This window comes from Monodelphis domestica, chromosome 5 (assembly GCF_027887165.1).
Source record: "Monodelphis domestica isolate mMonDom1 chromosome 5, mMonDom1.pri, whole genome shotgun sequence".
Classification (NCBI taxonomy): domain Eukaryota; kingdom Metazoa; phylum Chordata; class Mammalia; order Didelphimorphia; family Didelphidae; genus Monodelphis; species Monodelphis domestica.
Window position 1 is genome coordinate 151,451,174 of NC_077231.1, and position 26,807 is coordinate 151,477,980.

The 26,807-nt window shown below is 38.1% G+C and overlaps 3 protein-coding genes across 4 annotated transcripts in view; 2 read left to right on the plus strand and 1 right to left on the minus strand.

Annotated features, from left to right (window-relative positions):
- Positions 1 to 510: 510 nt before the first annotated feature.
- Positions 511 to 16,578, minus strand: CDNF (cerebral dopamine neurotrophic factor). Its single transcript, XM_001368905.4, has 4 exons — positions 16,213 to 16,578; positions 9,670 to 9,797; positions 7,589 to 7,730; positions 511 to 2,301 (listed from the first exon to the last, which is right to left on the minus strand). Exons 1-4 carry the CDS (start codon positions 16,331 to 16,333, stop codon positions 2,123 to 2,125), a joined length of 570 nt encoding a protein of 189 aa, XP_001368942.1. The 5' UTR covers positions 16,334 to 16,578; the 3' UTR covers positions 511 to 2,122.
- A 213-nt stretch (positions 16,579 to 16,791) lies between these two features.
- HSPA14 (heat shock protein family A (Hsp70) member 14) overlaps positions 16,792 to 26,807 on the plus strand; it is a 28,128-nt gene continuing 18,112 nt past the window's right edge. Inside the window, exons 1-3 of one of the 2 annotated variants that reach the window (XM_007503993.3) lie at positions 16,792 to 16,927; positions 18,133 to 18,213; positions 18,290 to 18,374. In XM_007503993.3, the coding sequence (XP_007504055.1) occupies positions 16,871 to 16,927; positions 18,133 to 18,213; positions 18,290 to 18,374 (223 nt within the window). In that variant the 5' untranslated portion in view covers positions 16,792 to 16,870. The remainder of the gene's footprint in view (positions 16,928 to 18,132; positions 18,214 to 18,289; positions 18,375 to 26,807) is intronic. The other variant, XM_001363775.5, reaches the window with a different exon arrangement.
- On the plus strand, positions 18,288 to 25,155 carry MSANTD7 (Myb/SANT DNA binding domain containing 7). Its single transcript, XM_007503992.2, has 3 exons — positions 18,288 to 18,372; positions 20,189 to 20,918; positions 21,456 to 25,155. Exons 2-3 carry the CDS (start codon positions 20,195 to 20,197, stop codon positions 21,977 to 21,979), a joined length of 1,248 nt encoding a protein of 415 aa, XP_007504054.1. The 5' UTR covers positions 18,288 to 18,372; positions 20,189 to 20,194; the 3' UTR covers positions 21,980 to 25,155.

Here is a 26,807-nt window from a genome sequence, read left to right on the forward strand (position 1 = left end):
TCAGTCTGAACAGCTTACTTTCTACTTTCCCAGCCCCTGTGAGAGTATAGACAAGAACTAAGTGCATAGTAGATCCCCAAAAGAACTTGCATTAAATAAATGAGTTGGGGGGGGGGGGGAGTTCCTTGATAATTTTTCAATCCCATAAGGCTTTTGAAACCATTGTGTGTGATGAATCTACTAACTTCAATTTCATTTGGCAATTATACCATAATTTTCTTATCTTTATGCTGACATTTAAATATTCTGAGTAAGATTTCATATACTAGCATTCATAAAATGGCATTTAGAAGCTTATGCCTCCAAGTAGGCCTAAGCATAACCAATGTAGGAACTTGTTCTGCTGGACTAGACAGTTATGCATGGAGGGCTTTATTTTTTGAAACTGCTCATTGGGAGTGGGGAAAAGGTAATACAAGGAATAGATTAACATAAGAAAACATTTTTGAAAGAATATGCTATTTTATTCCATATTTAATTTACTGCTATGTAAGGGTGTTGCCCTGAATTAAAACTCAGGAACAGGAATGCTTTAAAAAAATTTAAAAAATTCAATGCACCATCTTGCTAAGTGGTTTTTTCTGTCAAAAATTTATTTACAAAAACTTCAATTAGTTTTGCTTTAAAATTGCAATGTTTAATATTATCCTTTTAGTAATAGTGCTTAATATTAGACACAATGGCATCTGTAGAATAACTTCAGTCCATGAGATTGTGGACAACAGAATATGTTTCATATAGAGAAAGGCGCAATAGTTCTTTCAGGGATCAACAAATTGTTACATTATTGTTGTAAAAGAAAACCCAGGGCCTTTCAATGCTTTTTGTAGAGTTTTAGAGTTGGAAGAGACCTTTTGCAAATTCTTTTGTAAAGGCACATGTTACAATTGAAGAAACTGAGGTCCAGAAAAGGTCAGTGGCTTGTCCGAACTGGTTAGAGCTAGGTGTAGAACCCAGGTCTCCTTACTATTAGGTCTACGCACAGACAGACTAATCAAGTAAAATCATAGATCCCAGATATGACACCTGGAGAATTCTCAAACTAGATCTCAATTTAAGTTTAAAACTGATCATTCAAGTTTCTCACTAATAATTTAAAGATCTGCACAATATTATTGTCCTGCAAGCATTTAAGGCAGGTGCCAAGAATGTTTTTGAAAGTTATTAACCTTACATATTGAAAGAGGACTTCACTTTCACACCATCTTAAATATAATTTTGATAGTAGGAGTTCTTGCGGCTATGGTTCAAAATCAGTTTCAAAACACAAGCAGCAAATGCAGGCCTCTTGTCAACTGAACTTTTAAAAATTCTTCATGTTGCTCCTTAGTACCCTAAATAGTTTTTTGAATGGTATTTCAATGTATTGTCATGGCTACTGATATTCCTGTTATTGAAAATGGGAATGAATGGGAAGTATTTATAAAAAAAAATGTACACAGGATTTGAGGTGAACATCATTTGTATTTTGAAATCATTGAATTACCAAGACACATATGCTGTGGATTTTAAAAATATATCGTAAGTAGTGACCATGAAGAACAAACAAGGGATATACGGTTCTGTGAATAAGACAAATATTGATTCATTTTCCCCAATCTTGTTACTGTATCCAACCTAGACATTTATTTTCCTTTCACTGTTGTAGGCCTCTTTGATTTGACAAACAGATTAAGAAATGTAACAAAATTAGCTGGAGAAAACAATTTTATAGCAGCTCCTCCAAATCTGCTACTTTGGAGATGAAATATAGCCAAACATATATATGTTTGGATTTTAAATGTAAGGACACTTGGTATTTGTGAAATTCTTGACTATAAAACTGTCTTGTGATGAACTGATACATAGCATTGATTCGGGGACAGAAGGTAAGGCTTAAAAAAAAAAGTTGTGAGAGGGGGAAAATAAGTCAAACACTTTGCTATCTTTGGAAGGAACGTGACATTTGTATTCACAGTAAATATAATACAGTAGAATTACTCATAAAGACAAGTAACGTATTTTGAGAACAGGACAAACCAATATGATGCCTTTGTCATACACTGCCTGCTTACATTCTTTAAGGCCAGAAAGGTAATTTTCTTGATGATGTGCTAATGTAGCCACTTTGTTGAAACTTCGATCAAAGTTCTGATCTTGGATTCGCAGAAGTGTACTTGGGTGCCAACTTTTTAATGAGATCTACTAAGTCTGTTTTTTCTATGCATGCTTTGCACTCTTCTCCCCAACTGCTCAGAATCTTTTTCAGCTCTGCTACTCTCATCTTCGACAGATCCACTGATTCTAAATCCAACTTCTTTTCTGAAAAATAAAATAATCAAAGGATTACAGACCCCTTTGAGGTAAGGTATATCCCTTATTATTGTGCTAAAGCAAGGAGTATTCAAGGGGGGAATGGAGAAAAAGGAAAACACATCCTCAACAATGGTAATAATCCATATCCAGTCTCTGAGCTATATTTAGTCCCTGTACTGACTCAGAATTGCACATTGAGCTATGCTAAATTTGGGGTATACTAAGATAAAACTAGATGTGGTTTACATTCTGGTAAAAGAATAAGGCATATACAAATTCTGTATATCCAACACAGTGTCTGGTACATAGTAGGAGTTTAAACTTTACTGACTGACTGACAAATAACTGTAACAAGATATCATTTGTTAAGTATGTGGAAAAGTCAAACACTATCTTGCCCTTAAGACTCTACTTTTTCTAGTTTCCTAGTTCTCAACCTTGGATAATCCCCTATGATCTCATTTCTCCATTCCTGCTTCTAGGTAGTCACCAAATCTGAGTGTCTCTATAGAAAGTCATAAAGATCGATTTCATTCACTCTAAATTTCTGGTACATTAGCAATTCTTCTACTTCATAATTATATATGCCACATTGAATTTTGAACCCAAATATAAAGCAAAAATTATCCTGATCAAATTTCATCATATTAACTCATCCCAACATTTTATTCTATCAAGATTTTTCTGGATCTTGACAGTTTTCCAGTATGTTCCAGTATGTTTTTATATGGGCCCTGGATAAATAACATAGATCAAGCATAGATCCCTCAAAATCCCCATTGGAAACATTCTTCCAAGTTGACAACAAATTATTATTGACTACTTTTGAGCACATATTTAACCAGTTCAAAGTTCATCTAGGCTATGTGTATATATATATATATATATATATATATATATATATATATAACTTTCTTCACAAGGACAGCTTGAAATACTCTATTAACCACTCTCCTTTTTTTAAAAAACAGGACATTTGCCCTTCTCCAATCCACTTGTTCATGATTTTGAGATATGGTTGACCAACACTCTCACTAACAGGGAAGAAATGGTTGCTGGGACCAAAAAGAGAAGAGAGAGAGAGAGAGAGAGAGAGAGAGAGAGAGAGAGAGAGAGAGAGAGAGAGAGAGAGAGAATTTTGTTGGGAGAGTGGAGCAGAGAGTGACTATTCCATTTAAAATGTGTGACTGAGGGGGCAGCTAAGGTAGTTCAGTGTATTGAGAGTCAGGCCTAGAGACAGGAGGTCTTAGGTTCAAATCTTGCCTCAGACACTTCCCAGCTGTGCGATCCTAGACAAGTTACTTTACCTCCATTGCCTAGCCCTTACCACGCTTCTGCCTTGGAACCAATACTGTATAAGCTGACATATACCTTGGATTTTGAGAGAACAGATTGCCAAGGTTCAAGGTCAGATTAGATTCCTTGTGTAGAGTTGCTAGTTCCTCTTGCCTTTTACTTGAATTTTTATGTTAACAGTTAATACTGGCTCCTTTCTTGGATTTTTGGGAATTTCAGGGAAGATAGGTAGTACTTTGGAAAGATCACTGAGCCTGGACTTAAGAAGACTTGAATTCAAATCCACTCCCAGACATGTGTGACCCTATTTAAGTCATTTAATCTTTGTTTATCTCAATTTCCATATCTACATAATGGGGATAATAATAGTGCTTCCCACTGTTCCACTGTTTTGTGAGAATCAAATGATAAAGCACTTAATATAGTGCCTGGCAAATAGTAAGTACTAGGTAGATGTTAGCAATTATTAACCATTATCATTTTGTTTCCTATTAATTTCTAGGTTAACTATCATTCTTCTTTCCATATTATAACTAATCTTTATGGTAGATGTCTTTGTGGGCATGCATGAAACATTTTTCTTCCTACCTTACCCTTTTTCAGTGAATGCCATTTTGATTAGATTTGTATGACAACAAACTAAAATCTTCTTGCCAGACTTTCTTTGGTACGCTTCATTCTTGGCAAGGAGCCCATCATTTTAATATTTTAAGCTGTGGTCCTAAAATTCTTTATTATTACCATCTCTTAATTATTTCTTCATTTCCCAAATCTGTTTCTTTTTTACATATATTTTGCTTTCAATGGACATCCTGTTCAATTTATTACTTAAGACTTTGTAATTGTTGGCAATGTTTTTTAGGTATCTCCTGGCAGTATCATTTGTACCTACACCAATCATGAGAAGTAGGTTAATATTATTCTGTTCTGACAAGCTGTGGGAGGTTCTCTGTCAATTCTTGGACATGTTCCATGAAAAGATAATAAACCTCCCTATTATTTTATTGGGTTCACAAATAGCTGCCTCAGTACCCCTAAACAGGTGACCCCTAATTGTGCTTCAATGCCTCATTGATCACTAATTGACATGCCTTAAGTGACTTCAGGTACACAGGGAAACCTACTCCTTTTGTCTCTTAGGGAAAATGAGTGAACTATTCAATCATTTGGCTGCATTTTTTATGTCCTCTAACATAGCAAGAATGCCAATATGACTGTGACAGTCCCTCTACTGATAGGTCCATTCATTGATTACTGGATGAAGAGCTCATATTTCAAGCACCAAAAATTAAATGAATATTTGTCAGTAGTCTAAAAACTTTGATTCATAGAATCTTCTTTCTTTCTCCCCATCACTTTGCCATTATCATTTTGGACTGAGGGCCCCTTGTATGTTTTATCAGTTTTATGGGCCATCTTGTCCCCCCAAAATAAAAAAGGGCATACATAATATTTCTCAAATAGAGATATGATGTGATTTCGTCACCAATTCTAATAAAAACAAATTGGAATCTAAACAGGGTTGGATTAGAAGGATTAGGGCTCTTCCAAAAATATATTCAGAAAGGTATCATATTTCTTTTTCTTCTTTAAAAGGTTCTTATATTCAGAGAACTTCTCCATCTCTTTCACAAAAAAAAAAAAAGTGCTTTGCTTACTATCCCAACTAAATAATTCTTTCATGATCCATGGATTAGCAAATTCTTTATCTATTACATTTCCTTATTTGATGATTGACCTAATGGCACAACTTTTCACAGCCTGAACCAACAACAGATAACTCACCCAGCTGGGTTCAGCATCCATTTTCCTGCCAACAATGGGCAGAAAGAAAGAATGTAAAAAAATGTACATATCAAGATAAGTAGTTTCAAGAGGAAGATTAATTTGCATTAATCAACTTTTCCTGGCACTCTGCTTCTTAGTGTATGTGAGTTTTGGCGTTTGACATTAAGAAAAAAAAGGAAAATCTACTAAGAGAGGCTAACCCCTATCTGAACTGACTTGTAAGGGCATCAAGCTAATTCCTCTGGTTCCCCAAGGGCTTTTTTAGAAGGCAATTATTCGTCCTCATTAAGAAGAGGGCATTGACTTTGTTTTGCTTATGTAGGGATCCTGCCTCTACTTCACTGAAGTTAAAACCATTTACTTTATAATCCCAATACAAAGTAACAGCAAGCTAAGAGTCAGAGATATCATTAGGCAAAACTGTGAATTAGGCAGATTATCATGGGCACCCCACCACACCCCACCTGTAGCCCACACACTTTTCAGGGTGCTCCCCTGCCCAAGACAGCTGGCATGGTCTGCTGCCCTTGATTATCTAAGGCCCTTCTCCTGAACTTGCATGTCTCAGGAAATATCCAATATTATAGACATTTCTATCTTCTTCACTATGAAAACCTACTCCTAGAAACCTGGGGGGTGGGGGTGGGGTCTGAATTTTAGAACTGAAGAGAGCCTTAGGAATTATCTATGGCTCCTTTCACCAAAAAGGAAACTGAGGTTGAAAGAGAGGAGACTTGTTCAGAGTCAGAGACACATGATGAGTCCCAATTTTCCTGAGGCCCAGGGTAAGATACTTTCTGTTATAAAACTATACTTTATTTCATCCTTTAAGATGGCAAAAACAAAAAAAAAGAAGAAAATAGTTTTCAAAGATTTTGCATAAGTAGAATAAGACGGGCAGTGAAAAGAATAAGATCTTATTAAATAATTCATATTCCTAACCCATGCTAAGAAGATGCTTCTGAAAGAAGGAATGTTTCTAGAACTACAAACTACCTTGTTGAATTAATTACCCATAACTTCTCCTTGCTAAGTGTTCTAATACATTGAACAATAACAAACTTTTTTTCTAGCCTGGCATGACATAATTTGTTCTTTCTGTCTTTCTTGCTAATTGAGACTATTGCCTGAAGTGAACATTGATTTTATTAAAATAGCCTGGCCCCTAAAAACCTAAATCTAATAAATTAGCTGGATTTCATACAGAAGGAAGGTTTACCTTTTATGCCCTGAATAACTACATATATTCAGAAAACAAACTCCTTGAGGACAAAGGTCATTTCATTTTTTTATTTGTATCCCCAATAGGAGAAAGTACCTGACATGGAGTATTTGCTTTTTGATTGACTAAATAGGCAAAATTTTGTCTAATAGGGTTTTTAAGAGCTATACTCTCTTTGGATGACTCTTCTACTTCCATTTTAGGAAATTTCAACAAAGATTTATTAAATCCTGAGATGCCCTGACCCCATGCTCATGAAATTTAAAATTAAGTAGAGAGAGTTATAAAAATGGGTAGGAGATTTCAATTAACAGAGAGCATTCCAAGTGTAGGGCAGCTGGGTGACACAGTGAATAGAGTGCTGGATCTGAAATCAGAAAGACTCATCTTCCTAAATTCAATTCTGGTCTCAAACACTAGCTGTGTGACCCTGGGCAAATCCCTGAACCCTATTTGTCTTAGTTTCCTCCTCTATAAAATGAGCTGGAGAAAGAATGGCAAACCACTGCAATATCTTTGCCAAGAAAATACCAAATAAGATCACAAAGAAATTGGACACAACTGAAATGAATGAATAAGAATTCCAACTGTAGGGAACACTATGAACAAACATGGAAAAATACCAATTGGAATAATGGGGTAAGGTGTGGCAGAACTATAACACATGTGGCAAAGAGTAATATAAAATAAAAATGGAATGATATGAGTGTTAAGCAAACAAATTTATCTTTTTAAGAATGCAAATAGCTGTCATAGGGAATCCCTGAAGATTTAAGCAAAGCAATGACATGACCAGTTCTGCGCATTAGAGCGATGTCTTTATGGAAAAAAATGTCACCTGAACAGGATTCTAAGGAGAAGACACAACTAGATAGGACACCTAGAGAAGGACACTCCTAGGTAATCTGAGCAAAGGATTTATCTTCAGTATCTCCAGCCAACTGGTAATAAATTACTAACGTAATATATCTTTTACTCTAGCTATACCATATTTAAGCTCGCAGATCTGATTGTCTATCTTCTTCAACTTCTCACAAATCTTTACTGCTGGTACATGGGCACTCATTGGACGAGTGACTTCACTTAGGATCTTTGTGGCTGCATCATTTGTTGCTCCAAGATAATAGCACTAAAAAAAAATCAACACAGAGTATTTATTATTTATAATATTAAAGAAAATGAAATTAGAATAATATAGTAGCTAGAGCTCTCACTTTTTGGTCAATGCCTATAGAAGCTATTTTGAACAAGAGGCAATCTAAGAAGAAAAGAAAATTAGGCCTCTAATATAGCTAATGTTGTTCTTTACAATATCAAATTTACCATTTTGTTTGAGAGTTAGTCAATGAGAAAGAGATGCACATCTAACTCTAGGATAATCACCTGAAGAAAATATTATAGATATCGGAAGTCCCCCATCAGATAAAGGGAAGACTTACTCAGCACACTGGAAAAGATAGCCTTCTCTAGACAAGGTGGATTCCTGAGGAAGCCTCACACTGAAGCCAGCTTTAAAGCCAACTAGTTCAACAAAAGCTCTCAGGCTATGCTGGGCATCAAGTCCTGTGTACTTCTCAGTTCCTTAATCTTTCTGGGCTTGAATCTTCCTTTGTAAAATGTAGGAGTTAAACCAGATGGTCTCTAAGTCCAGGAATATTGGGATCTCTTCAAATATTCTTCCCCTCACACACTACTCTTTACCCTCAGTTTACTTTGAGAACAGTAAATGAGACTAATGTTAATGAAGATATTGTGTAACACCCCAACCAGACCCTGGAAGCAAAATGAAAATTGGGCCATAGGTCTTGGAAAGAAAAAATCTTCCTAGACATTTGGCCTGAATGCCTTCTGAATCTTCTCTGAATTATCCTTGGGGTATACTCCTCCAAGGAGTGTTCTAAATAGCCCAAATTCCAACAAACTGGATAAAATCTCATAAACACAACCCCAAGTAACTATCCCACAACCTTCAGCTAAGAAAGCTGTTAGCTGAATTGATAGAGGATGGAGATTATGCCTACAACTTAACTGGAGTAGAACATATCCATCACTGAGCTGAAAACTTTATTAAGGGGGCAGCTGAGTGGCTCAGTGGATTGAGAGCCACACCTAGAGATGAGAGATTCTGGGTTCAAATCTAGCCTCAGACACTTTCTAGCTGTGTGACCCTGGGCAAGTCACTTAGTCCCTGTTGCCTATCGCTTACCACTCTTTTACCTTGGAACTAATATACAGTATTGATTCTAAGGTGGATGGTAAGGGTTATTTTAAAAAAACTGTATTAAATGACTTACAAAAGTGGTTCACAATTTGTGAATCAAGGCCCCTCATCAATTCCTATAGAGATATTTCAGAGAATCTCTGAATTCATATGTATATCACTGTCATTTGGGGGGTGGGAGGACAGGGTTAAGTGACTTGCCCAGAGTCACACAGTTTTTAAGTAGCTAATTCTGGATTTGCACTCAGGTCTTCCTGACTCCAAGGCTAGAACTCTATTCACTATGTCATCTAGCTGCACCAAAAGTTGTCATTTTAATCTTTATTCAGTTCCAACAAAACATGAAGCATAACTTAGCATGATAAAAAACACTTTCAGTTAGATGAATAAAGACTCTTCATATAGATTTCAAATGTATTTAGATGCTGTTGTGACGAATAAAATACACTTTTATTTAAAACCACTATTCAAATCACTAATTGAAGTTATTTTTGTCATTTGATTTTCTCAATCAATCATTTTGTATTATATAAATAAATATAACTAAATCCTAAGCAAGGGAACCCTGAATATTTTTTATATTAAAAAGATATATTCATACCCCAAAAGGATGGGAACAGCTGGCCTACTGTATTAGTAACTGTTTAGAAAGCAAAATTAAACTGACTCCTAAGTAATTGTAAATATGATTTCTTCCATTTCATTCAAAGATAAATTTATAATTGCTTGCCAAACTGAATATATTCGAGACAAGGATGCAGACCAGATAACAACAGAAGGCCATCTTGAAAAATAACAAAATCTGCAAGTAAAGAAAGTGAAAACGAAATGTGAAAAATTACCGTACCAGACGATTTTCTTTTCCTTTGGCATCTAAACAAATGCTGATTAATTCATTTTCTATGATTTCCTGGGAAAAGTCAACACCTTTGGCTATTAAGGATCTGTAGAATCTTTCCAGAAATTCTTTACATACTATGAAAATGAAAGAAATTATATTAATATGCACCATAAAAAATACACTTACGCATATTCTGTGCATGACAAATCAACATAAGGAATATCAAGAGTCTTTGTTAGAAATGTGGATTTGGGTCCTTTCAAGCATCTAGCTAGTAACTTACCAGATTACTTTTTGAACCTAGTCTGCCAAAAAGAAGGAAGGTTTCTCCAGGTAAGCCCTAAATTGTAAAAAACATACTTATATTGACAGATTGGAATAGTAGCCTGAACCTAAAAAGATTAAATTTAATAGGGATAAATATAAAGTTATATATTTGGGTTAAAAAAAAAACACTACACAAGTATAGAAAGAGAGATATTGCTAAAAAGCAATCTCTTTAGAAAAAGATCTAATGAAACTGTAACTCAATATGTGTCAAAGTGTGCAATGGCAATCAAAAATCCTAATGTAGCAATAGGTCACATGAATGAAAACATAGTACATCTGTGGTAAAAATGATAGTCCTTCCATACTAGGTCCTAATCAGATCACATCTGTAATACTACTACTAATAATCTGTCCAGTTCTAGATTTTAGAACAAACAAGCTATAGCATTTTTTAAAAGCATAGCAAAGGCAAGAAAGTGACTCAAAACCATGCCATATGTGGCCTAGTTAAAGGAAATAATGACATTTAGCCTGGAGAAGAAAATATTTAAGTGGAATGTGATGTTTCTTAAAATTTTAAAGATTATCATGCTGAAGAGATATTAGTTGCTCTGATTAATGCTAGAGGTTTGAATAAAGAGCGATGGTGTTCCACTTTCATAGCCTTTGAGGACCTGTGGTAGGTAGCTTCTAACCAATGATGAAGCATCAGAAGAGTAAATCTTAATTCCAAAAAATATCTATAATTCTTGTATCCTGGACCACGGATAAGGTGGAACACAGGTGTGGCACTGATCACAATGGGTAGAATATAATTGTGATATTGGTAGCAATGGACTAACTGTTCCAGGTAGCTTCCTCAACTGGTGAGCCAACAGGTATGAAAGAACCAAAACAGAAATCAGCCTTAGAAAATGGAAAAGTCTAATGGCAGCCCTGTTCTTGGAAAGGAAATTTAGAACAGAAAAAAAAAAATGGCTAACATATTTCTCTTAATTAAGAGGTATGAAGATTATTCATAACTCGAGTGGCTTCTATTTTCAGTTTTGATTCCTCATACATAATTTTTAATAGTGTGTCTCAGTGGTTACCTCTATAAAACAGAAGGTCTGCTAGCTTCTTCACAGATAAATGAAGATTGACCATCAGAGTTCATTACATTGCACAGTTTAAATACATAAAATAATTTAAGTTAGTGCTATTTAAATGTCCATAAATCTCTCATAAACCATCCCATGATCAATCATCTAGCATTCATTAAACCCTTATTTATATCCTGGAGATACAAAGATTAAAATGAAACTGTCTCTGGCTTCAAGAAACTTATATTCTGCCAAAGAGAATAACATTCATAAAATAAAAGGTAAAATAAATTTAATTTTCTGGAAGTGGGGTACATCAGGAGCTAAGGGGGAAACAGGAAAAGCCTTATGTAAAAAAGTGATATTTGAGTTGGGCTTTGAAGAAAATTGACTAGCTTGCAGGCTGGAGAAGGATCAACATGTATCTATATAAAATTTGTAAAAAAAAAATAGATACAAAGCAATTGGAGGGAAAGGCATTAGCAAGAGGCATGGGAGAAGCGTGGATCCAGACAAGTTTAAAAGAAGGCAGCATTTAAACTGAGCTTTGAAGGAACATAAGGATTCTGGGAACTGGAGATAAGGAAAGAGTACAGTCCAGGCATGGAGGAATGACATTTTTTTTTTTAGTCAGAGATAGGAGGGGAACTTTAAGCTATCAGGAACAACAACAACAACAACAAAAAATAGGTCAGTTAAACTGAAATAGAAAAATATATAATAATGGCAGAAAGATTAGTTGGAGCCATGTTGTGAAGGCCTTTCTATGTTAAACAGAGTTTTTATATTTTTTTTCGAGGTAATAGTCACTGGGAATTTACTGAGAAGAGTGACATGGTCAAACTCAAGGAAAACAATTTTAGTAGCTTTGCCTAGTTGGATCTCTTTCTAAGCTGAAAACTTTTTCTTTTTAATCTTTCTACTGTTTATCATTGCTTGTAAGGTGATACCTACAGCCATTTTATTCCCTAAGATCTTGTAAATAAATTTATACTCAAACTGGTGTGACACTGTCTCTCTGCTTGGCAAGGAAATCAAGAGTTTTAGGGTTTCTAGGCTCTTTGGGTCTTTTTGTTCTAGTGACTAATTTACCTTAAATTTTAAACTTCTTTAACCGAAAAGTAACATTCTATGTCAATGTCTGTTCTTTTATCCATTTTCCAGAAGGGATTCAATGACCTACTATAGATTGTCTCCTTTTTATTCTTTCTTTAATTTGATACTGCACTGGGGGCTTTATTCTAACAAATCTAGTTCAATGACTCCTATAATAGAAACTCTTTCTTTTTTATTATTTTTTATTGCTTTAGAATATCCTATACCTTTTTTTCTTCTTTTATAAAATAGTTGTGATATGTAGGTGGGAAGCTCCAATACCATAAATATCTTTTAGTATTCTCATTTCTTCCTCTTGGGCCATTTTTCCAACATATTTTTGCTATCCTGTCTATTCCTACATTTCCAGAGAAGTCATTATTAAAGTACATGCTGATTTAATCTGGAGAATCTTTTCGAGCCCTTTATAAAATTCTCTGCTTGTAACAGGTCTGTTGGTGGTAGATAAGCTACAATTAATTTCATGGTCCTCTTAGGAAGAGCTGGTATTTATATAGCACTTTCAGGTCTTGCAAAGCACTTTATGTTTATCACCTCATTTCATACATTACAAGGTGACATTGGGGCTATTCTTATCCCTATTCCATAGATGAATAAACTGAGGCTGCAAGATTAAACTTGCCCAAAGTCACACAGCTAGTTTCTGAGATGGTGTTTAAACTTATGTCTTTCCTAACTCGGAATCTAGAGCTCTATCCTCTATGCCTCTTACCAGCCTACCTATTTACTGTGGTTCTACATGACACCTGGTCCACTATCTCTAGGTCTCTGCCAAAGCTATCCTATATTGCTAGAATGCACTCTCCTCACTTGAACTACTTCATATCAAAATGTGTAAGAGAGGATTTACAAGACAAGACAAGCATGTAAGACAGAAAGTTGGGGACATCATCTGTCAATCAAGGTGAACATTTCATTTAGAAAAAATAAGTTGTCAGTACAGTATTGCAAACCTTTGCACTATGGGAGTCTTCTGCCAGATTTTACCCTACTGATATTGCCTCCAAAAATGCAGGGTTACTGTTATATAGCAATAAGATATCTGGTTCAAAACTGTGGTTTTGAAGCTTCTTTCAAGCCTTAGCTCAGTGGTTGCCTCCTACTTGGGGCCTGTCTTGATCCTCACAATTTCTGGGACTCTCTTTTTCTAAAAAAACCCCTTACCTTCTGTCTTAGAAGCAATACTAAGTATCAGTGCCAATGCAGAAGAATGGTAAGGATTAGATAATGGAAGTTAAGTAACTTGTTGAGGGTCACACAGGTAGGAAGTATCTGAGGGCAGATTTGAACCCTGGACTTCCTAGCCCCTATCCACTGATCCACCAAGCTGCCCTTGGGACTCACTTTCAATTTCCTCCCCCAACTACTTTGATACATTTTATATTTCTTTCCTTGTGTGTATTCTTCCCAGTAACAGGTGAGCTCCTTGGCAATCAAAGGCTATTTTGTTTTTGTCTTCCTATTACCAGTACCTTGGCTGAGTGGTATATAAATGCTTGTTGAATGAATAAATGAATGAAAATCTTCAAATTTGGTCAGGAAATTCTACAGTAATAAGAAATTGCTTTGTATACCTTAAAGTGCTAGATAATGTGAATCATTATTAGAATGAGAAAGACTAGAAAATCTAACCACAGTCCAACTACTAAAAACTATACAAGTGTAGAATACAGTAACTAGATAATGTAGTAATGCCATCTACAGGAAAAAGGCTAAAAGTTTCTTTTTATAATTTGAGGGGGAAAACTTGGTAAAATAATATAAAGCAATTATTTATGATTACAATCAAAAGATTAAAGGGTTCAAAACATTTTCATAGGCTCCATTTTATTCCCCATACCACTGACAAGTGTCTCAAGGTTAAAACTGGATAGTAGCCCCAGCCCTAAGGGGTGGCTAATTTTTTTAAAAGAATCCTGATTAGTCCCCACAGAGGCATTAGAATCAAGATGAGAAGAGGAAGAACTATAAGACTGGTATAGTTATTTTTAATATAGTCATTGTTGACTTGTTCTACTTTTGTCCATTGATCTCTGAAATTAGTTCATTCCATTTTGGCTCAGGCTAGAGAAGAAGCAGTATTAGGACATGAATGTAATCAGCTAGTAGGGAAATGTACTAAATCCTTTTAATTACTGTTACCCCCTTTCATGTGAATGTCCTCACTACCATATCATCATGAGTTTCATTTGTTGACATTATAATCAACTATGCTATAATTGTGTCAGTTTCTGCTATCATAGAGAACAGAGAAAAAGAAAAAGACACAGGGCATAAGGCATACATACAAATACAAATTAGAGTATCCTTTTTATTTTTACTTTTTTAAAAACCCTTACTTTCTGCCTTAGAATCAATACTGTGTATTGGTTCTATGACAGAAGAACTGTAAAGACGAGGTAATGGAGTTAAGTGACTTGCCCAGACTCATACAACTGGGAAGTGTCTGAAGTCATATTTGAACCCAGGACCTCTGTCTCTAGGCCTGGCTTTCAATCCACTGAGCTACCCAGATGCCCCTAGGGTATTCTTTTTAAATATGCAATTACTTCTAGAATTTTATGAATTGTATTATTTTGTTGAATAAGGAAAATGATTCATTTTTTCATTTATACTCATATTATTTGTTTATTTATTGTCTATTATGTGCCAACACTGTTAGACTCTGGGTTTAGAAAAATGAAAATCCTAGCCCTTAAGAAGTTTATTTCTACATCTCCTTTAGCTTCTCACATGGTGGGAGATATATAGATATATAGATATATATCCTACCATTTAGAAGTCATATTTATTACTCAGTGGTGATATAATGGATCTTTCCTAAAACTGTGAAATCTAGAGGACATAGGATCATATCTCAGTCTTCATAGTACTTTTGTGACCTTGTGAAATTAATTTCACCTCCCTTTGTGGAATTTTGTTTACAATAAAGTTTGTTTACAATAAAGTGGCTGCATTATATTCCAAGCTTCTCGATTGTTGTGACTGACTAAGCACGGGGAAATCAAATAACAGTTAATATATTTGCTTCAGTTGGACACAGAACTTAAAATGAGCAATTGTATGGCACCTTTAAGAGCTGTTATTCTGTTCACCATCTCCCCCTTTCTTCCCAGGACAATCAAGCTGTACTGGGTACCATTTTCAATTTCTTGTATATTTATATTATTATAAGCTGCATCGCTTCCTTACTAAATCAAGCAGGCAAAGCTTTCCCAGGTAAATACTAAATAATGAAAGGGGAGCTATATTTGGAATCACCAAACAGAAAATTTTAGAGCTGAAACTAACCTGAAATCACTAACTTTGATTCCTTTTAATTCTCCAGCTAACTTTTGCACTCTAAAGCAAAGACTTTTTAAAAATTAATTTTCTCAGCTCTTCTTGTTTTGCCACCTAATTCACTCCTTGCTCATTTTTCTTTTTTTCCTTTTGGCACGAATCAGTTTGTACTCTGATAGATTTCTTCTGGGCAAAGAGATGTAGATATCACAATGAAAGGAAATGAGGCATTTCAGGATTGCGGTCCGACTTGCCAGGTTGACATCGTTGGGAATAGATGAGAAGAAGCGTGGCTAGTGAAAAACTGGATACAAGCAAGTCATTTTACCTCTCAGTGTCGCAGACTGTGACAAAGAAATTGATCTATACTAAAGTCTAGCTGTCTCTTTCACTTTCCTCTCAGCGCGAACTAAGACAAACCCTCTAATAAATGTATAGACTGCGTAACGTACACTATTAGACCAATAAGATAATTTCAGAGCTCCATTATTTAATTTCCAGTCCTCGGTTAGTTTCTTTTTGTTTTTTTTTCTTTTTTCTTTTTTTTTTTGTCTGTGGTGGGGAGGTGGGAAGGTTGGGAAGCCGACAAGGTGGTTAGTACACCCGACGAATGATTTTTGAAACAAGGGATTAAACAAACAAAACAACAACAAAAACTTTGCGAGTGGTGACGCTTGTATTCTTCTGCTCCTAGTTATTTATAGCATAAGCCAAGCAGGGAGAAGGCAGTGAGAGCAACAGCTGCAGTCCTTAGAGCTCAACGCCATTGCCATGCAAGTTCAGTCTCACCCCCGCTCACCTTCACAGTCAGCCCCAACGCGCACCGGGGAACCCTGCCCCTGAACGGCTATGGGGTAGACAGCAAAAATGCAGGTAGCTAGGGTAAGGACTATGGATGCAGCTGGGCTTGCGGGCTGCATGTCGAGAAAAAGTTCCAATTGCGCGGGCCACCCACGGTCAGAGAGACGCGCAAAGTAGGGTTTTCACTATTCCAGGATGAGCCACCAGAGGCTAGAGGAAAGGGAGAGCCTGGTACTGTACAGAATAAGCTAGCAGTTGCTAGGAAGAATGACGTTAACGCAAACTCTAGCTCCTATTGGCTCTTCCAGGAAAAGGCGTGAGAAGTGGGACGAAGCAAAAAAGCCTCTCTCCCAGGTGCCACCACCCCCGCCTCTCCTTCTCAACTGGAGCTTGCGCTCTCCTCCACGCGCTGGGCGCTCATATCTTCAACTGAGGAAACCGACGCAGGCGCGACGCCCCACGATTCGCCGGGCCCCGGCGTAGCGAGGCGGGAGTTTAGTCTTGATTGGCTGAGACGGCCTGAGGCAGACGAGGATTGAATGAGCAGGCTGAACGGAAGGGAGGGGGAAGCGTGTGGTTACCGCGGTGCTTGATGGGGCTGTTCCGAGACCGGTAGCAGCCGCCGTTGTGAGAGCAGCCCGTGCCGCCGCAGCCTCATGGCGGCCATAGGAGTCCACCTGGGCTGCACATCTGCCTGTGTGGCCATCTATAAGGTAAGGGAGGACGGCGGCGGCGCAAAGAGAATCAGCTCGCTGTACTCTCCCCCGGCGCAGGGGTTGATCCCTTCCTTTGGTTACCTGGAGGGCCAGGCCAGCGATTATGTCGCCCAGGGTCGCGTTCCTACGGCAGTAAAAGCCGAAGGACGCCTCGGGTTGGTTCCCGACTCTCGACTTTCTGAACTACCCCCACCTTGGATCTTCACACTTTTATCTCCAACCTTCCCAAATCCCTCCCCATTCCCTTCCTCTCCCCATCCCCCATCTCAGGCCGATCGCTGCAGGGGGGCAGGGGGGAGGGAGACGCGCCTGGCGCCTTGGAGGGTCGCGGGACGGTGACGGGAGGTGTAGAGTGACGTCATGGTAGCATACTCCTGACGTGGGCCCTTGGCCCCTGCCGGAGTCTGGAGATAGGGGGCAGGGAAGGGGGAGGTCTTTTGGGGTCAGAACTCGAGGGTTCCGCCGCTTGAGCAAACTCCAGAGGGAGGGAGTGAGGAAGAGAAGGGTGGGGTAGCTTCGGCCTGTGCGACCTAGAACTGTTGCATTCTGTACGAGAGGTTTGGCTGTGGAGGGGAGCGTGGGTGAGTATGGCTTCTTTCTTGGTCTGTTGAATATGGAAGGTTTCCCAAGTCCTAAGTAGGGAAAGCGGCGTTGGAGGGCATTAGGGGGCCGGGGGGAGGGGGGGTAGAGTTTGGGTTATCGGGCCCTTCTGTTCACTGGAGAAGAGATGAACAGGGTTTTTTGTTTTCCTGCTATCCCTTCTGAAAATAAGATCTATCAGGAAAAAAACTCCCAAAGGGTTAGTATTACTTAATCCGGAGAAAAGAAGGTGTGTGGGTGTGGGGGCGGAGAGGAGAGGGTGACTTAATAATGATCTTCAAGTGTTGTAAGGAAGGTTGTTATTACACATAGGATGCATTAACCAATTATTGCCTGTGCAGAGGACACCAAGAAGAAATGGGTGGATACAACATAAAGGGCGTCCTCTACTTGTGGAAGGGCAGGCCTGTGTAACTCTGTTAAATGAATAATAATATATTGCTTAAGTCTAAAATATTTATACAGCACCGAGGTGTCCCAGCGAATAAGACCAAGTTGTATAAAAAATATTCAACTGTTCATGTTAAAAAACATCTCTGTAAACTTACATAATAATTGTCATTTTAAACTACTGTTTTGTTTTTTTGCCCATCTCTCCCTAGGATGGCAGAGCACATGTGGTTGCTAATGATGCAGGTGACAGAGTCACACCAGCTGTGGTTGCTTATTCAGAAAATGAAGAGGTAACAGGCCCCTCACACTTATTTACTTTGCAATAATTAAAAATTAGATATATTTTAATTCCTGGCTTTTTTGCAGGTTGTTGGTTTGGCAGCAAAACAAAGTAGAATAAGAAATATTTCAAATACAGTTATGAAAGTAAAGCAGATCCTTGGAAGAAGGTAAGGAACTCAAGTTTAAATGAAATAATACTTTTTTTTTTTTTATCAGGAAGAGCTCTAATCAAATTGTGATGTGAAAATAGTAACTCTGGAATTAGGTTTTCCCATTCACAATTGGGAAATTATTAAGAGCAAATAATGGATTGCTTATTTGCTTTAATTTATGATATTAGGTCTTTCTAACTTTGTGACATTTTCACCAGGCAACATTTCCATTGCATGTTTTGGGATATGGTAGTAAACAAATACTGAATTTGTTATTTCGGTGGAGATAATATGAACTTTTGACATTTTGAGTTAGATTTTTAGGGGAAGTGGAATGATGGTGGCATTTAAGATCATTTGGAAGAAAGTTAGAGCATTTTATTTTAGCATAGTTGAATTTTTCCAAAAACTAGTAAGGTTGTTTGGTGACAGCTTCTATACATATCAGGCTTTTATTATGGTGCCTTTATGTTAGATTTTTCTCTAGACTAACTTTTCCTGTTTGTCTCTTAATGTGCAAATTTAATCATTGTAGAAACAACTTAATTAATGTCTTAAATAAGAATCAAGTTAATCATCCACTGCCCTAACTTTAATTAAAAGATTAAAGAGACTTGCTTTCCCAGACTTCTGTCTCCTGAAATTATAGATTACAATAATAATTAAAGGTTTTCTATCCTTGAAATAATAATACTTTACATAGCGCTTTAAAATTTTCACAACACTCCTGTTTTTTGTTTTTTTCTTATTATTTTCATACCAGCTCTGGGTTTGATAGGACTGGTATTCACCCATTTTACAGATGAGGAAACAAGCACAGAAAAGAGTCTGATTTCCTTACTGTTGGGTTGGGAAATAACTAGAAGTGGAATTCACAGGTCTTTGGCTTTAACCATGGCCTCTTTCCACAGTGCTGGATAGAGAAATTTAAGTAGAAATTAACTTAAAATTCTGAGCTCCGGCTTAGGAATGAATCAATTTTAAGTCGCATTCCCTGGGATGCAAGGATCTTAATCAAAATGATCTCTCTTTTTTTTGTTTTGTTTTGGTTCAATTGAACTTATGTTATTTTTTCTTCTTAGGCTGTCTCTGCACCAGCCAAAACCAAAATACGGGGTTTGGGGAGGGGAGTGGGGGAAGGAAATACAAATAGTGTGATAACAACATTTTAAAACTATCCTTTTTCACTGTAAGTCGCAAAATTCACTTTATTGAAAATAAAGCATTAAGTGCCAGCAGTTTTCAGACCCTAAATACCACCCCTAAATCAGGCAAGTATAGACAGGTTCGTTGGTTTGAAGCATTTTAAGCACTCAGCAGGATGGGGGGGGGGTAAGAGAAAAGGGGAAAACAGCCAGAATGGTAGATGACCAGCTTCTGTTGTTATCTCCAATTCAAAAAGCTTTTTAGAAACTGCTCTAACAAAGGAAACTTAGTTCTTTTCTAGTCACCTGACAAGATGTCCCTAAGTAGCAATGCCACACTGCCAGCATCATGTAGCACATGCACATGGGCTGCCTCACACTGCTGGCCCTCTTTTCTGCAAGTTCCCTGTCTACCAAACATAATCTTCACAGACATAGTTAGAGTCACCAGGTCCTGGCCTTGGAAGCAGCCCAACCTTCTGTGGAGGAGTCAGCCCTCAAGTTGCCAAGCCCACAGAGTGCTTTATTGGCCTCCCAACATCCATCCCAGGCTTATTCCCAAAGCCAGGCTTACTCAGCCTTGGCCCCATGCCTATCAATGAACCACTCACAAGTAGTACCATCTAACTTGATGCCAAAGTCTTCCTTACACCCTCCCTGTAACTCATGCCCCTCTGGCCTTCTAGCCAGACATGCGGTCCTTGGACCTGGTTCCACAGCAATTAGTCCGGAGAAGGAGGAAGCAACTGGCTCCAGGAAATATACTGAGACCACACAGAGCTTCCCCCAAGTCTTCATTGTTGCAACTTGATGCTCAGGAACCTTCAGCATTTTCCCATTCCACAATGGCCAGTACCAATAGCAGTGCGGGCATCCGCTGGTCCAGACAGGAGACACGTACTCTTCTGGCCATACTGGGTGAGGCAGAGTATATTCAGCGCCTCCAGACTGTCCATCATAATGCAGATGTCTATCAGGCTGTCTCAAAACGAATGCATCAGGAAGGTTTCCGACGCACAGAACGTCAGTGCCGCTCCAAGTTTAAAGTTTTGAAGGCTTTATACTTAAAGGCTTACGTCGCCCATGCCACCAGTATGGGTGACCCTCCACACTGCCCATTTTATGATACACTGGATCAGCTTCTCCGAAATCAGGTAGTGACTGACCCAGATAATTTAATGGAGGATGCTGTCTGGACCAAGCAATGTGATCAGAACTTAGTAGCCTCTGACCTCCCAGGGGAAGAGGGAAACAGCAACTTGAAGGCAAAGAGGAATCAGGCAGCAGCTGATCATCAGACTATCTTGAGAGCAGCTAAGGAATCAGATGAGAATTGTCACCTCAGTGTGGGAATCGGTAACCAGCTGCCTGAAACCGGTGACCTTGAGGATTCCTGGGATGAAGCCTCAGGTGCAGGTAACTCCCAAGAGTGAGAAAATATTGGGGTCCCACAATGCCATGGTTTAGGCACTAGCGCGTGGTTGGGGAGTGGGGTCCCAGCAGTGGTTGGCCTCAAGCCCTGCTCATTTGACCAGTGGATGCTGGGTTTGGGGATGGGTGGACATATGAACTTGCCTTCAAAAGCCCATGCACTTGGGTCTGTTAGGGTTGGGATTCCATGAACCCTAAGAGAGGAACAGTTCTATGGAAATCCAAAGTATTGGCAGTGTTATTTTTTTAGATAACTAAAGATTTTGTAGTCTGGGCTTCACGGTTTGGTAAGAGAATGGGATCATAAGGGCTGGGGAAAGGTTGTAAAGACTTGGCTACTTTATCTTCACCCACTCCACCCCCAAAGCCAGGGGCCAAATGCCTTCCCTAACCAAGTATAAAGGGCTCCTTCCAGGAGCATCCCTACATAGTGTGCTGTTTGCTGCTATTTTCTGCTGCTGGCTTCAAAGCATTCACTTAGCAGGAAAGTCCACTTTGCAACATTGTTGCTTTGTTTTGCAGGCTGCTCTCAAGCGATCCCCAGCTACAGCAGCTCCCACAGCCTTTACAGAGGTGCAGTGGCTCCCTGTCATAGCAGCACTGTGACCAGAGTGGGTGTGTCCTGTGAGCCGGGTCCCTGCGCCAGCACCAGCCGCAACACCCTTGGCATGGCCTCCACACAACAGCCCCAGGCCTCTGCCTCTAGAATTCATCTTGTCCCTGGTGGGGATGGGACTTTCACCAACCAGCCACCTCCACGGTGGGCCCGGCGGAGAAGGCGTTCAGTGGCCAGGACCATTGCTGCTGAGCTGGCAGAAAACAGGAGACTGGCACGAGAACTTTCCAAGCGTGAGGAAGAAAAACTGGACAGGCTGATTGCTATTGGTGAGGAGGCTAGTGCCCAGCAAGACACGGCCAATGAGCTCCGCAGGGATGCTGTAATTGCAGTCAGACGTTTGGCTACGGCAGTAGAAGAAGCAACTGGTGCTTTTCAGCTAGGACTGGAAAAATTGCTTCAGAAGTTAATTTCAAGCACCAAAAGTTAGGGGCCTGTTGTAAGAAAGTTATTCCCTAAACTAGTGGTAGTAACATCTGCTTTTTAATGGCTGTCCTCAGTATTCCCTGACATCTTTTCTTATGCAGCTGGCCCTCAGAGGGAAGATGAACCATATATTTGTGGAGCAACAGGAATACATACTTGGGCTAATTCCTTTCCCAGAAGCCCATTACTGGTTAATGGAGGACTCTCCAGAAATATGTGAGCCAGTGTGGTATTTAGAAAAAGTCTGGGGCTGAGAGTTAGGAATTCTCTAATCCTGCTTCTGCCACTGACTTCCTGGGTTTCCCCAAGTTTTTAGGCAATTCACATCATCTCCCTGTGCATCAATATCCTGCTATGTACAAAGGGGAATAATAATACCTGTCATACCTACCTCACAGGGTTGTTGTGAGGCTCAAATGGATAGTAGATGTGAAAGCATTTAGAAAAGTATACTGTATAAATGTAAGGTATTATTAATAAATGTGACCTTGGCCGAGGTAAGCCTGGGATGAGGCACATTCGATTGCCAGGTATAAAAATGGGGTTATTCACACAGTAACCTCATTCTTTGAGCCCTGCACCCACTACGTGTTTTTTATTTGGTTTTTTTTTTGTGTTTGTTTGTTTGCTTTTAAATTCCACTTGACATGTAGAGAGTGATTCTTTGGTTGTTTTTTTTAATCCCTCTACCATCATACAACAAATATGGTTGCAAACAACATGTACCTTTTTTAATACATTTTTCACTGCTATAACCATCACATATTGACATGTAATACAAATCAGCAACCAAATTAGCTCCTTCCCCACCTCCCCTTTTTTCCCATTCAGCTAGTTCCTGTTGCACCATTGGGGGGGGGTAAAATTTATGACTGACAGGGAACTCCAGTAGTGTGATGTCATGTTTCCATATTGATGAATGATTCTATGGTGAAATGAAATATTGAATGTTATATAAAATTTTAAATGTAAGTAAATACCTTGCATTTTCATATTATGTAGTTCCTTTACTTTATGTGCATAAGTATATATTAATAATTATCCTAATTTGGTTTGTTGCCATCTGATCTTTCTAGAAACAAATGACTTGGATTGATTGTTAGTTTCCCTGCTCTGCTTCAAGCTGATTTCATTTTTCTAGGCTAGCAGCTTTTCTGTCTAGTGTGTGTTAGAGGGCATGCCTTGGAAAACTTCCCATCTAGGGAACCTGTTAAAATCATACTTTCTCCAATTTTGGTTCACCTAGTTGAATAGCCAGTAACGAATGAGAGCAAAATATAATATCTCCTGCACCTTTTAGGAATGGAGTAGGTGGAGACTCTGGAATAGATCACTGTTTTTTTGAAGCACAGTCCCTAAAGCAAACCTTTTTGTCCTTGTTTTTAAATCATTACTCTGTAATACTTAATAGACCTTGAATTTATATTCAATGTTCTTCACTTACAGAAGACCAAAAGATTATAAAAACAAAAAACAAACAAAATATTTTGGGGTGATGTGCCTTTATCTCTAAATTACTTTCCAAAAGAAAACCATTGTCTGAGATCATTATAAACGCAGCTAGAACTTTTACATTTTGTGAAGTAATTTAGGAGATAATTTTGTTTCTTTTTCTTTGCAAGGGGGTGGGAGGGAGGAGGAAATGGTGGATATATATGATAGAGACTTTTTAAATTGATGAGGCTTTCCAGAATTTTAATTGTCTGTTGGGGGGGAACTTTTTTCTTAAAGGTGTGGCTTAACTATCAACCTAAACACTAGGGGAGCACATTGGAGAGGAGTGTCCAAAATACCCCAAAGACAAAATGAGAACATTTAGTGCAAGTCTAATACCTTGGGAGAGATTAAATTGACATGCAAGCTACTATGATAAATGCGATTTAATGAGTAATGAATGTGGGAGGAAAGCTGGTATAGTGGAAAGAGCTCTCGAATAGGAACCAGGAGTCTTCAGCTCTATTCTTGGCTCTTACCATTATGTAGCTTTATACACTTGGGCACATAACCTTTGTGGATCTTCTTCATCTAAACAATGTTGGAGTTGGATTTGAATATTTTTAAAAGATTCTTTCCAGCTCTCAAAAGTTGATTCAAATGTAAACAAAAACTAATGAAATTTTAGCTTTTGCAGTAAATATATAATACATATTTGAGAACTTGTTTGAATTTTTAAAGGGCAGTGAAGGAGGGTTTAATATTTACTAAGGCACTGATCTCTTAAATTCCATGAAAAACATCAGATACCATCCCTGCTTTCAAAGAATATATTAAGGTGAATTATTCATTTTTAGATCACTTAAAAATTCTTTTTGAGAGCCCTCATGTGGAGGTATATAAATCTACAGAGGCCAAGATTAAGTAGGCTTCCCTGGAAGAGATTTCTTGATATAAAGAACTCAGCTTTTGGCATGCTAAGCTGTTGGTAGTGAAACAGGGCTATCAGTGAGATGAGTAAGAACTCAGGTGGAGGTACAGAGGTGCCATGATGAGAAATACTATCATAGATAATGCTAACTTGAAGGCCAGGCAGACAAAGTTAGCCAGGTAGTATGCATGGAAGGCATAGATCTCGGAACTACTTTTTACTAGATTGTGGTCAGAATAAAGAAGAGTATGTGTTGAAAGTTTTTAAAGGAGTGAAGAGAAAAATATGCAGATAATCAAGAGAGCATAGTATCTTAAATGGGAAAGGGTGTGACCAGGAATCAGGTTTTCACCTGGGTTCTAGTCCCATCTCTCATTACATAACCATAGGCATGTCATTTCACCACTCAGTGCCTGAGGGTCCTCATCTGTGAAAAGGGGGATAAATAATAATAACTGTCCTACCTCACAGGGTTGTTGTGAGGATCATTCAAAATGATTTTGAAAGCGCTTTGAACAGTAAAGCACTATATAATTGTAAAGGATTGGTGAAATTAGAGACCCATAGCACATCAGTGGTGGTGTATGCCAAGCCTCTGGGCAATGACTATATTTGTAGGCAAAGCCTACAGAGAGGGAGGAAGAGAATCCTTTCCATCCATTAAAAGGTTGGGGGAGATGGGCCAGAACTTACTTCCTTTCTGCCTTCCAGAAACCATGATGTGCATGAGGTGCTCATTGTACCAACCCCCATAGTCTGTTTTTTCTGTTTAATAACTGAATCCTGATGTGAACAAATAAAAATTTTTACTTGTATACAGTTGTGGCCAATCCACTGCTTCCTTAGATGTTCATAATCATTCCTTTATCTTTTTTCATCCCTGCTTTCTTTGTCACTTACCTTTCCATGTGTATCCACAAGAGGTATTTATGCTTCCTACAAAAGTTTAGGTGAGAGAAGGGAGTTCCTCATGGTTGTTGAGAAACAAGGGATGTTGCCACTATTAAAGTGCTTGTAAATTCTATGGAAATACTGCCCTTCCTGGTTATAACAATTACCTTGTTTGAGTGATAGTTGACCAGTTTTTTCTGCCACACAGTCTTTACATGGATCACATCTGTTGATTAAGTTGCTATTCAAAACAAGTTTTTCAGTTCCATGCCTATGGCATGTGTGCCTTTAGCTCAAAAATTTGAATTCTAGTCACTTCATTTTTCAATGTTCGGGACAAAAAGGCTTAGATAAAATGTCTTGATTACAACTAAAAATGTTAACTGATCTAGGATCCCTTGGTAGGTCTAAGAATGCAGTTTAAGTACATTATCTTTTATTGACAGTCTTCAGGGATTAAAGAAGTGGGAACTTTACTTCAGATAATATGATGACTCCCTTTGGCAATAGAAATAAAATTAGAGCCATAATTAGTGTATTTACCAAATCCTACCTTATGTCTTTATCTGACTTACACTTTCTTTACATAACACATTCAAAATTTGTCTCAGTCTCTGCCTTATGTTATCTCTGGAATGTCACTAAACCCGATTTAGATATGCATTGTTTTAGGATTTTTGTGCTTTATGTTGTCTATAGACAGGTAATTAGAGAAGGGCCTAAAAAGAAAGGGTAGGGAGAACTTAGGGAAAAAATTAGAAAACAGGCGTTATTGTGAGATAATTAAATTTGTCCAAAGGCACCAGATATCACTGATCTTTGAAACAGTCATTTGTTCTTTCACAATTGAATCATTTCATAACCAGATACTTTGATCAATCCTTCAAGCTTCACTTTTTAAAAAAATGAAACGACCATAATGATCACCTCATAGGATGGTCTCTAGGCTGCAAAAGTACCTCTTAAGATACTAGTTTCTGCCTAAGGACTAAGATATATTCCTGCTTTCAGAAGTGAAGAAAGTGCTTGCAGATGTGTCATTGATCTCATTGCTCCCCAATATTTTCATTGTATCAGGCCAAAAAGAATTGAGTGCCTACTTCCTAAAGGGCATTTTACTTCTGCCCATCTTTTTCTCTGACTTGTGTTTGCTTCTCTCTCTTTTTTCCTCATCATGTATTTGCCTGCATTCTTCGGTCTGCCATCCTGTCACATTTTCTGCATAGGTACAGGTATATAGGTTTGTTCTTTCTGTCTCATAATTTGGGGGTTCTTTTGCAATATTCAGACACTCAAGTTAATCAATGCTGAGGTAGTTTATAGTAGATTCAATAACCTGGGCTACAACCTTGGCCTTTTATCCCAGATTTTGTGGTTGGGACCATAGGATCATGGGGAAAAGCTTATAATACTATATATAGGAAGATGTCATTGGGATAAAAATTTACCCCCAACCTAAATTACACTGCATAGTCAGAATGGGAAATAAAAAAATATTTTTTAAGGTCTTGATATAATAATTATTGTTAATAGCTCATCTTGTTTAACCTTGCCTAATGTTATTTCTTATACAATT

Excerpts from the sequence above, each read along its gene's own strand:
- CDNF (XM_001368905.4), bottom strand. The coding sequence starts at position 16,333 with ATGCAGCCCGCAAGCCCAGCTGCATCCATAGTCCTTACCCTAGCTACC. Across the intron at positions 9,798-16,212 it reads CGTTGGGGCTGACTGTGAAG|TATGTAAAGAATTTCTGGAA; the intron begins GTGAGCGGGGGT and ends TCATTTTCATAG. Across the intron at positions 2,302-7,588 it reads GATCTGCGAGCTTAAATATG|AAAAGAAGTTGGATTTAGAA; the intron begins GTATAGCTAGAG and ends TTTATTTTTCAG.
- MSANTD7 (XM_007503992.2), top strand. The coding sequence starts at position 20,195 with ATGCGGTCCTTGGACCTGGTTCCACAGCAATTAGTCCGGAGAAGGAGG. Across the intron at positions 20,919-21,455 it reads GGATGAAGCCTCAGGTGCAG|GCTGCTCTCAAGCGATCCCC; the intron begins GTAACTCCCAAG and ends TTTGTTTTGCAG.